At 47.7% G+C, this 10924-nt stretch overlaps 1 protein-coding gene across 2 annotated transcripts in view; it reads right to left on the bottom strand.

The window, feature by feature from the left end:
* Nucleotides 1-238: 238 nt before the first annotated feature.
* The window catches only part of LOC119451044 (fatty acyl-CoA reductase 1-like), a 57833-nt gene continuing 47147 nt past the window's right edge, over nt 239-10924 (bottom strand). The window contains exons 10-13 of one of the 2 annotated variants that reach the window (XM_037714473.2): nt 4850-4979; nt 2138-2265; nt 1387-1464; nt 239-502 (exon numbers count right to left, since the gene is read on the bottom strand). In XM_037714473.2, the coding sequence (XP_037570401.2) occupies nt 331-502; nt 1387-1464; nt 2138-2265; nt 4850-4979 (508 nt within the window). In that variant the 3' untranslated portion in view covers nt 239-330. The remainder of the gene's footprint in view (nt 503-1386; nt 1465-2137; nt 2266-4849; nt 4980-10924) is intronic. The other variant, XM_037714474.2, reaches the window with a different exon arrangement.

The raw sequence follows: 10924 nt of genomic DNA, 5'->3' as shown, positions 1-10924 counted from the left end.
CATGTATAAAAGCCGACGCGTTTCGCCGCTGATCAGATTTCGACGATCGCCGACTGTGTTCACCGCTATCGTTGTGCTTCGAGTGCAACTTGCTTTTGTGGACACAGGTTCGCCCAATGAAAAGCCCGTTTCATCATTCACAGTTTTGCGACTCTTCTTTACCGTCACTACGTGACAATATAATGTGTTATGATCATGGCAAAGTATCCTGGAGAACTAGTGGTGACATAAGACGGTATCAGGAACAAATTTCTGGGTGGTTTTAATACAAAATAAAAGCATAATCTGTAGCCAGCGTAAAATGTACAGCCGGTGGTGCTATATGAACTTTCAGTGACGAGATGAAATCGATTGCATCGCCAGGGAGATTCGCACCGCCAGTTGAAGAACGTTCGAGATAAGGTTCCACCATAGGTCATTGAAAGTCCTTGTGTGCTTCACCAGAAGTCTGATGACGCCGGCCACGAAGAGCAGCTGCGCCAGCATTCCAATGTAGTAGATCCTGAAAATGAACCGAAGGGCGTGAAAAGACCGCAGCCATCGTGCTATGCCCGCGCAAAATGAGCCACGACCAAAAAGGACATAACAGTGAATATTTATTAATGAGTGCTACAACCCATGGATTCACAGGTCGACGAACGCAGGGGCCGTAGTGGCGCAAAGACCCGTTTGCCACTGGGAACTAATTTAGTCTACATTGGAGACGTTCAGATTCTCCGTGAACGCGCCACGCTTTGCTGAAATACCGGGTTACCGGAAATGTTTGCGTGACCAGCTGCGTTAGAGGGGCCATATTGTGCCGCTAACTTTAACCAGAGAGGACACAGCTATTTTAGCAGTGACGCACCACATTCTTTTGAATGCTTTTCTGATGCGTCGGTAGCGACATAATCGTTAGCATTAAGTCCGTTTAAATTTTGTTTCACAAGAACACCTGCGTAAAACAGTTTAAACACGTGGTGGTTAGGAAAAGCGTCACAAGATGTCACTACCACTGCCTTGCACAGCTCCTGTAACCCGGTATTCCGTAAAGTGTAGCGCGCTTACGGAAACAGGCAGTGGGAAGCCGCCGTCTGTTTCAAGGTTATGTCGGTTATGTGGCGCAGTCGCACCTTTGACAGTACCCCTCGGTCATTGCGTTTTCATATCTGTGATATTTTGTCGTTACGTCATTTTAGGTCAGGAATAAACATGCGTAGCGCAGGCAGTAAGTTGTCTGTCGGCATGCCACTACACCAGCAGGCGATGCCAAGCTGCTGAAGCACGTGCTGTTGTTAGCTTACGCGGTGGCTGTGCTGGGAATGTGTAGCGCCGGGCAAAGCGCGAGACATGCAAGCGAGGCCAGTGACTGCTCGGGTGGCCGGCACAGTTTTCTGGCAAGCTCACCTTTGGGCCGGTTCTGAGGCGGTGTTACACAAGGCCGTCCAGGAGGTTGGTTTTGTCTGTGTGATTCCTTCACTGTGGCTGTTAAGGAGAGGGGGGTCGACATGCTGTTTAGGCTTGCGAGAAAGTGCCCGAGCCACCTTAGCCTGTACACCACCCTCTACCGTTCGTTGGGCCGGGGCGATTGGGAGGTGATGCTTGGTGCGTGCAATGCAGCTACGAGTGCATTTCTAGTAAGTGACCTTCTGAACTCAAGGTGCTTGTCGTTACTTTAAAGAAATGACGTAATGCTTTTTTTTTCTCTTGTGCAATGATGCTGCACAACGGCAAGTTATTCGCATCATTTATCTTAGTAGGTGTTTTGAAAAGCATTTAGGGGAATCATAAACAGACTTAGACGTTCTGAATGTTGTTTGCACTTTCCTGTTTGGCAGCTTCCGCTCGATGGCGGTGTAACTGGCTGCTTCGTCCTGCTCTTCTGCTGTTGGCCGTATTCCACGGGAGCCAGCGTTGGCAGTGGTCAATTGCGGCACAGCAAAATCAGGAAGAACGCCCCACGACGTACTACAATTTCGATGCACCAAGGGGCGTGTAGGAAAATTTTGTACCTTGAAACGCCTGTCGCTCGTCTAAAGCTCATCTGTCCAAGCCTGTTTATTGGCCCTTCAGTGCAAGTGTACAAAAGGTTCAAGACGAAGCCTCACCATAACCCAAAAGCCGTTTTCACAGTATGTTTAGTGGGATGCGTACTCACCTGTTGAGGTTTCTGCGAGCGGCTGGGATGGTTGAAGGGTCTTCTTTCAACACGTACCTACGCACACCTAATATGTACTGTTCCATGTAAGCCACCCAGTCGATGGAGCGAATGTCAAAGTCGAATGTCTGGAATTTCAAAGAAATAAAGAATAAAAAAAACGAACTCTATTTTAGGGCACATGAAATGATTTCTCTTATAGACCATAAAATAATCAGATGTACCATAAACAGACCATAACATCTGAGTACCGCAGTTTGAACCCGTATTGAAACACAAGTATACGAGCCTGTTCAACAAATCCAGAAGCTTCAGAGCTCCGAGTACTAATCTGTCTAAAACCAGTTACTTGAATTATAGCTTCGAAGCTCTTTCCAATGGCAGTAGTAACCCCCATGTTGACATGCAGCGTGTGGCAGAGGCGAACCGGTGCGTCGTCTGAAACATACATGGTCCATTTGCTGCTCGTGCAGTTCATCGCTGATTTTCGCCCCCTCCGTCAAGTGCACATGCCCTCATTGAAAACAAAACTGTGCAGATGCAATGCACCTACTTGAATCTATGCGAAGCAAGGATTAGGCAAGGGGTTAATTTAATTCTATGCAACTGAAGCGATGCTTACAGGCGCATTTATTTCAGGTGTGCGCGAAAACTCGAAATTTCGAATACAAATGCTATTCTAGTCGTATTCGATTCGAAATTTCCCTAATGAAAACGTCAGAATATTCGTTTATGTTCATATATATATGAGGGACAAAAGCAGTCATCAGAGTCTCAAGGGAAGGACACCGATGCGAGTGGTGACTGCTGCAGGACAGCCGCGGTCACGCAGATGCACCATGTTAAGCGAATTCACAGGGCACAACTTCTGCTCAGTAATTTCAAGTCGCATAATAAGAATTCCTCACTTTTAGGCGTCCTACATTTGAACTTGTCTCGACTCAGGCAAACAAAACATAGTGTGGTGAGTCGTGCTATTTCCCCATTCATTTAGCAACGTACGGTGCTGTGGAATTACTTCTCTCCTCGAACGAACACAACACCCTACGTTGATGCGGTCTTTCCTGCTTTCATTATGGTCAGCCATAATGCACCAAAAAAAAAAAAGAAAAAACTGAAATCAGTTGTTCATTTACAAGTGCCCCTCTCATTTTCATCCCATGCAACGTGTAACATGCAATGTTTATGTACTATGCCTTTCACGAGCTATGACGAAATGCTAACACCACATCAGGCGGTTGCAGAATGTGTGATGTCCACGCAGTAATGTCACGAGGAGTAAGGCGCTGGATGTTGAGGGAAGTATATGGCGGTAAAGAAAGACGCCTACGCGGAAGGCAAACACAAGCGCCAAATGTATTCGCCCTCTCTTCACGCGCCTTTCACTGCGAAGCTGTTACGTGGGACAGCCCTTCCGGTGAAGGCCAGCCTGCTCGGTGTCAAATCGTATTCCAAGAACAGCAAGCGTCTCAAATTTGAGCCTTGAAACGTAATCAATTATTATAAAATAAAGGTTGGCTTGTGTATGTACCCCAGTCATATAAAGAGCAAGTTATTTGCACGGTTCTCTTTAGAGAGTAATCCGTAATTTTATTGCGATAGCAATTATATGGACACTCCACGCGGATTTGTACCGACGGCGTCCGTCGTCGCCCTGAGGTTCAGTCTAGTCCAAAGGCGATGAACTCTTCGCCGCGCGCCGAATGCTGTATGTGCGAGTGAAAGCGCACGAGGGACACGCGCTTTCACGGAGAGCGAACGCACGGCGTAGAGTAAACGCGACGTCTTCCGTCGTGCGAAAAGCCGTGGGGAGATGGGAGGGAGGGAGGGAGGGGAGGCGACATTTAGCTGCGACAATAAATGCGTATCTTGCGACCGGGCGCAAGGGTAGCTGGCGACTCGATCTCCCACGCGAAAGGGAAAGCGGGAAGGCAGCGCGGGAGGAAGGGGGTGCGCGGTTTCTACTCTGCCAGCAGCTGCGTACGTGTACTTTGCGCGGCGGCGGGCTGTCGCGCGCACCGTATCTTGAAAGCAATCTCCACACGCCTCTTACCTCTGTGTGCGCTGTGCTTTCGCAGCTCAGTTTCCGTTGAAGCGATAGACCGCACTAAGCTTCGCTCGCTGCTGCAGCCGCACTTGCTCACGCCAGCGTTTTGACAGCGATTGCTTGCGGTCATCGAGGGTGATCTATTCATGTTTGCTTGTGCGCGCTGACACCATGCTTGTTAATTCAGTTAGTAAGCGAACGTGTCCAAGTTTATGCAGCCGATAAAACTACTATCCTTACTCCATATAGCTCTGCTAATTTGCTATCGCAATTGATGCTTCGCCTTTCGGGCGAAACTGCCACTTTGTTTCACGCCTCGCTTAACCGGATCGAATTTGGATGTCAGCTCGAAGTTTGTACGGCTGCGGCGGGGAAAGCTGACGGCAAGGTGCTGTCGCTCAGCTGCAATCTATTACGACACTTAACTCTTAATGCCTCAAGGGTTCTGAGCTGGGCTCCTTGGTTTACTTTCATTGCGGCGAAACAGTGCAGACGACGGGATGAGTGAAACATTGTGTTGTCTTTTTCACTTGTCCCGTCGTCTTAGCTGTTTAGCCATAATGACCGTATTGCCACTTTTTGTGCGCCTGTGACAGTGGTACGACAGCTTCCAGTACCACAGTGGTGACCGCCCAGTTCGAGGATGAGTAACGTGTAAGGCTCACCTCGCGATCAGGCCCTTCAAGGGTCGCCATCAGGAGGCGAAGGTTGCCCACGCTGAAGGTCCACTCATGAGTGACAAAGAACTCGAGAATGCCCATGGCGCGGTGGATCCTCTTGTAGATATCACACAAGCTGAAGAGAAAGAAAGCAGTCGATGTTGGACGGTCCCATAGACATGGAAAATTAGTTCTGCGGAAACCAGCAAGCAGCATGATTCATGAAAGCGAAACTGTCATCCAGCTCTGTCGGGCGTTTAACAAATTGTCCCTTTCAAACTCCCATAAACATTGTGTGTTTACGAGTTCTCCCACTAGACATAACACAGCCCTTGAGAAAGCTTCGAATGGTCGTCTGAATGAAAGTGACAAACAAACATCGTACGTTCCCAATCTAATACAATGCAGTGCACCATTCCCTGGTTAGTTTAACAGGAAATACAGAGCGAGTCCACAAAATTCTTAACATTTGCCGAATACGGAGTTGCCGGAGAGGTTTCCGGCAGTAACAACCCTGGTAGTGACGCTGGTGACGTAGTGTCTGGGCAGAGAGCATGTTAAACTAATACTGTATTCACTTAGGTATTCTACTTCCGTGCTGGTGTAAAGCTTTGATCAGCGACATAGCTAACGTACAGTGCTTCTGCGATATTTTCGACAACACTTACGCGACAGAAAAGTTTTCAAACACATAGTTAGTTATACGCCACAAGATGCCGATACCGGCTTTGCTGCTGCATGAAAAGCATGTTTAGCATACCTGATTAAATCAAGCAGGCTAGGTGATTTTCTCACCGCCCCGTTTCAAAGGAGGTGCCAAGAAATCATCTGCCGTCCACGGCTCCGCTATCTCGTTAGTCCGCCAAAGTAAATTTTACGGACAAATAACTATTCTTTTTTTTCATGAACCATTATCGCTTCGAATTAGAGTGTACTAGAATATGGTCGAGTGGGACGAGCGGCTGGGGCGGCGCATGCTTTGCAGTGAGGCTCCCGACGTGGAAAAATACTGTGGCGGCGCTGCGTTCGAACTGGATTGGGCCTATTGAATCTTCTGTCGAAGGTTCATCCTTATCGCTGCCACCAGTTATTAGATCTGGTAGGCGTTGGTTGCGGGAGTTGGGGGACGTTGAGGCGGACTTGGGAGAAACAGGAGGGATTTATTTACATTATGTACAGTGATTAAAATACAAAATACTGAACAGTCATAAAGTGATCGACGGCCGGCAGCATCTCGGACGCTGCGGCCCGTGGCAAGAAGAGCTCTCTTCTCCTCGATTTGTCACTCTTTTAACCCCTTCGGTCTCTCGGGGTCCCGTCATTTTTGGCCAGTCGTCGAGCCAGCTCAGGTGTCGTCATTTTCCTCCCCTGGTATTGGCCCTTGCAAGTGCCGTCATATTCGGCCAATGGGGACGCTCCGAGGGCTTCATTGTCCGATGGCTGATTTACCTCCGGTTTTGCCTCCTCGCCTGGAAGCGCTCGGCTGAAGGAGACGGGACGTTCTCGGAACGGCCCTCCAGAGCTGCAAAACCGCTCTGCACTCGACCAAGGCTTCCTTCCTGGAACCGTGCCAGCCTCCCGGTCCACTTTTGGGAAGAGTCAAGCAGGGGGAGAGACAATAGCTCCACGTGCGGTGCGTGAGGTAGGAGTCGCCAACCTGTCTGACGGGTCCGGTAACGTGGTTGATGCGCTCCGGCGCACCATAATTGGAACGCGACTGCCTTTGAGGTGGTGGGGAAACTTGATTGATTCCGGGAAAGGGTCCGTATCTAACAGGCCGCATCAAGGTCGCGCCGTTGGAAACTGCTGGCGATACTGTTCGGCAGGGTCAATCGCACTACTTCACGCGCTGGTATTTGCGTTCAGACCTCTCAAATGGTGTTCATAATCGAATATGACATGTATATATGTCTTAAGAACAAATGCCTTTCTTTCTCTTCATTTTATTTTTTAATGCCGCTCAGTTATTGCCCGTGCATTGCGGCCGCAGTGTCGGCATTCATTCTACTATGTTATTGTACGGTTCCCTTTGGAGAACAAATATTTTTTTCGTTCTTCAAACAGCATGTATCTCTCGTGTGTATTGTTCCACATATAGTTTTCCATCAGTAGGTCTTGCGAAACGCAAACGGAGAAACATATGTAACCTTCCTGCTTGCCGCTTCAAACAAGTAAACATATCTGCCCCATATCCGGCACCTTGTACTCAGATTTCTTTCTTCTTTTGGGGTTTTTTACGTGCCAAAACCAGTTCTGATTATAAGGCACGCCGTAGTGCAGGGCTCCGGATTAATTTTGACCACCTGGGGTTCATTAACGTCCACTACAACGCAAGCACACGGGCTTCTTGCATTTCGTCTCCATCGAAATGCGGCCGCCGCGGCCGGGATTCGATTCCGCGAACTCGTCCTCAGCAGCGCAACGCCTTAGCTAACTGAGCCCCCGCGGCGAGTACTCAGATTTACGGGAAGCATCGTTATTGAAAAAAAAAAAAAAAGCTGCAGCGCAACATTCTATTCAAGTTTCCGCCTTACTCGCGTAACAGAATGCGGAGTAATTGGTACGGGGTCATTTATCGCGGTCGGTGTCATTCTGGAAATTCATTTCAAGTGGATGCGTTTTGCAACCTCACCGGCTACAATTCGTAAAATGCAATATGTGTCGTAAAGTAATTAACTAAGAAGTTCATTAATCAATTTTGCTAATAAGTTGAATAGGTGTTTCGATTCTCGTGCTATACTAATGTCCGCCTCTTCGAATAACCCAGCTCATCAATGCGAATTGTGCTAACTGCCACAGGAGATTTTTAAAATTCCCTAAACCTTAATTTCGAACACCCGGTATAGTGGCCGGATACGGCGTTGCGCTGCTAAACTGGAGCTCGCGGGTTCAATCCGTCGCAGAATTCGATGGGAACAAATGGAAAACACTCGTGTACTCCTTTTAGGTGCGCGTTAAAAAGCCCCAGGTGGGGAAATCTAAACCGGGTGCCTCATTCTCATATCGTGGTTTTGCCACGTAAAACCCACAAATTTGTTTGAACTAAAAAAAAAAAAAAAGACAGGCGGCTGCGTTCTTCGTCTTTTTTCTAGGAGTGTTAACAAAATAAATTATTCTTGAGTCTGATTTCCGAGAAAAACATGTTACGCTTATCCTATATTTCATACATAAATGTAATGCCATTCCCAAATGTCTGTCCGCTCAACTAAGCAGCTTGTATATTATAAACGGCTGCTTTCAGTTATTCGACGCACTATCATAACGACAATAATGAAGCAATTAGAGAAACGGCATACCTCACATACACGTGCAGATATGTGTAGATCTGCTGCGTTCGTTCAAGAAGATAAGTGTGGTACCACATGGGGCACCCAGTTTTAATGGGTTGCAAAGATGGTGAGACTGTCAAAAAAAAAATTTCCTTGCCTGAATCAAGTTAGCAGATTTACAGGCTGCCCCAAAACGGGGCATTTATATTGAATGACAGCTTATTACACTTATTAGCAGGGCTTATTAGCAGCTTATTAGCCGGACCTATTAACACCCCTGCGTTAATTTTCTCAGGAACTGCGCCTCTGCGCAACAGCCACAACTCTCCGGCAGCACAATCATTCGGAATAACAGTCCGCACTTGCATCGGTCTCTCACCTTTGAGACTGCAATAGTGCTGTTATGCGTTACATTCGTACGGAAACGACTGTTCGGCGTCGTACAGCATATCAATAACACTTGCATATATATATATATATATATATATATATATATATATATATATACTTTTAATTGCCTGCTATCAATATTATTGCTGCGAATGAGAGTTTTATGTGCAGTATTCACTAATACGTGTGTTTCGTATGCAAACGTGCACGGTCGGGAGTTCTCACTGTACCATTTATACCATTCTCAATGTACCCTTTGATTTAAATACGCAGAAATACATCGGTCATTATTCGCGCCACGCAGCTAATAAACCTGGTTTATTTCACTTTAATATTGTTTTCTTCGATCATTGTTCCTGATCAATATCCACCGACAAGAAGCGCGCGTAAAATGACACGCTATCAATAATAAACGTTTCGTACGTAGCTTCATGTTGCAGAGATGCCAGTTGCTTTTAGAAGACAGTGTTAAAAACAATGGTTCACTTGACCAGAACTATTTTTGGTACCCGCCGTCAAGAGTCATGAGCGCACCAAAGCAACTAAAACATAAAAACAAATGTACTACACAGACGTTCTGCGAGAAAAACTAGGCGCCGCCAGCGTCCGTGTAGCGAACGCGCGCTCGCTAGCAGACGACGCGCTTGACAACGACAGCAAAACTGAAGACGACGCGTTGTATAATCCATGCCTCAAATATATATGTTTGGCAAGATGGTGTAAACATAAATTTGCAGTTGAAATAAAGCACTATTTTAAGAGCGTACTATGCGCAATCGGCCTCGGCGCCCGCAGCCAAAGTACGTTGAATATGCCGCGGAGCGCCTCTCCGCCCCAATCCAGTTCGCTCGCAGCGCCCTCGCACAATTTTTCCACACGCGGCGCCTCAGCGGGAGAGCGCCGTTCGGCCCACTCGACCATTATCTACTACACTCTACTTCGAATTCCCTACCTGTGGATGTGGTGTACCGCAACAATGTGTTTTACCACGATTTATCCCCCGGAATGATGCCTTAATGGCGATGCGGGTCACGTGTATGAGTGCAACATTACCGGACGCTGGCAGCGACATCTTGTGACGCTGTTATCGCAAAATGACTTCCGCAGTTTTTTCGCAAATGAGTTCTATTTTTCAACATTTTTCTCCGCCTTCGTGAATGCAAACGTGTACGTTTACTTTGTACACTTACTACTGTATTATTACATATTTTGAATACTTCCTTTGTACATTTTTTAATCTAACGTTAATTAGAAAATGGGTCGCTTTTTTTTATTCACACTGTATCATTTTCTTTTGTTCAATACCAGTTGTCTATTTCACAATTGCTTTTGTTACGCTGGTAGCGGGAAGTAAGCGCATCGTCTTCTGTCGCGCGCAACGATCCAGGGGGAGGGTGTTGTACTCCGAGCGGCCGTGATAACATCGCACGGCGGACTGTGTCCCCGACGCATATGGCTTTCAGGATGCTGCGGCCCGCGCAGGCGCGCGCGGCCGCCGGGGCTGCCCGGAGTAGAACGCTGCCCCTCATTCCCTAGCCTCCCCAATAGCCTTGAGGCCCGTGCGGGCGCAAGCTGTATCTTGAAAGCCATCTGCGTCTGGGCCACAGTCCGCCGTGCGCTGTGTTCTAGCGGTTTAGTTCGCGTTGATGCGAGACGCAGCACGAATTTAAATTCGCACGCTGCCGCGCTTCCTCATTCCAGCGTTTTGACAGCGAGTTTCAGCGGTCATCAAGTGAGATGTATTCATGTTTGCTTGTGCGCGCGGGAGACCGTGCTTGTTCATTGAGTTAGTGTGCCTACGCTTACAAGATTATACGGCCGATAAAGCTGCTATCCTTACTTCGTATAGCTGTCCACTAATTTGCTATCGCAATCGATGCTTTGCCTTTCGAGAGAAACTGTGACATTTGTGGCGGAAAATAAAGATTGATGGATTATCAAACCACAATGCCTTATAGAGACATTATCGTGCTCCATGAGTTCTTGTGAAGCATTTTAAAGGCAACGTGTTCCCGATTACGCCGCCGCCGAAAATTTGCACCGGCAGCGAAATAGGATGCACTTGGTTACGGCAATCGTAGCTCTGTTAGTCTGGTTGAGCTCTGCGCCACCAGGTGGCGCCACCAATACAGCAGCTAAGTTAAATCAGATTCTGAGTCAGAACCACCAGAACCACGATATGATTATTAGGCCCGCCGTAGTGGGGCGACTCCGCATTATATTTGGCTACATAGGGCACATTTAACGTGCACCCAATGCACGGTATACACGGATGTTCTTGCATTTCGTCCTTATCGAAATGCGGCCGCCGCGATCGAGATTTGATACGCACAACGCCAAAGCCACTACACCACCACGGCGGGTAACCCGGTAATCCGCGAACGATACGGGAAGACCGGACACGCTGAAACAATCGAATATG

This window comes from Dermacentor silvarum, chromosome 4 (assembly GCF_013339745.2).
Source record: "Dermacentor silvarum isolate Dsil-2018 chromosome 4, BIME_Dsil_1.4, whole genome shotgun sequence".
NCBI lineage: Eukaryota > Metazoa > Arthropoda > Arachnida > Ixodida > Ixodidae > Dermacentor > Dermacentor silvarum.
The sequence above is the reverse complement of the archived record's forward strand: the minus strand, read 5'-3'. Positions and strand labels throughout refer to the sequence as shown.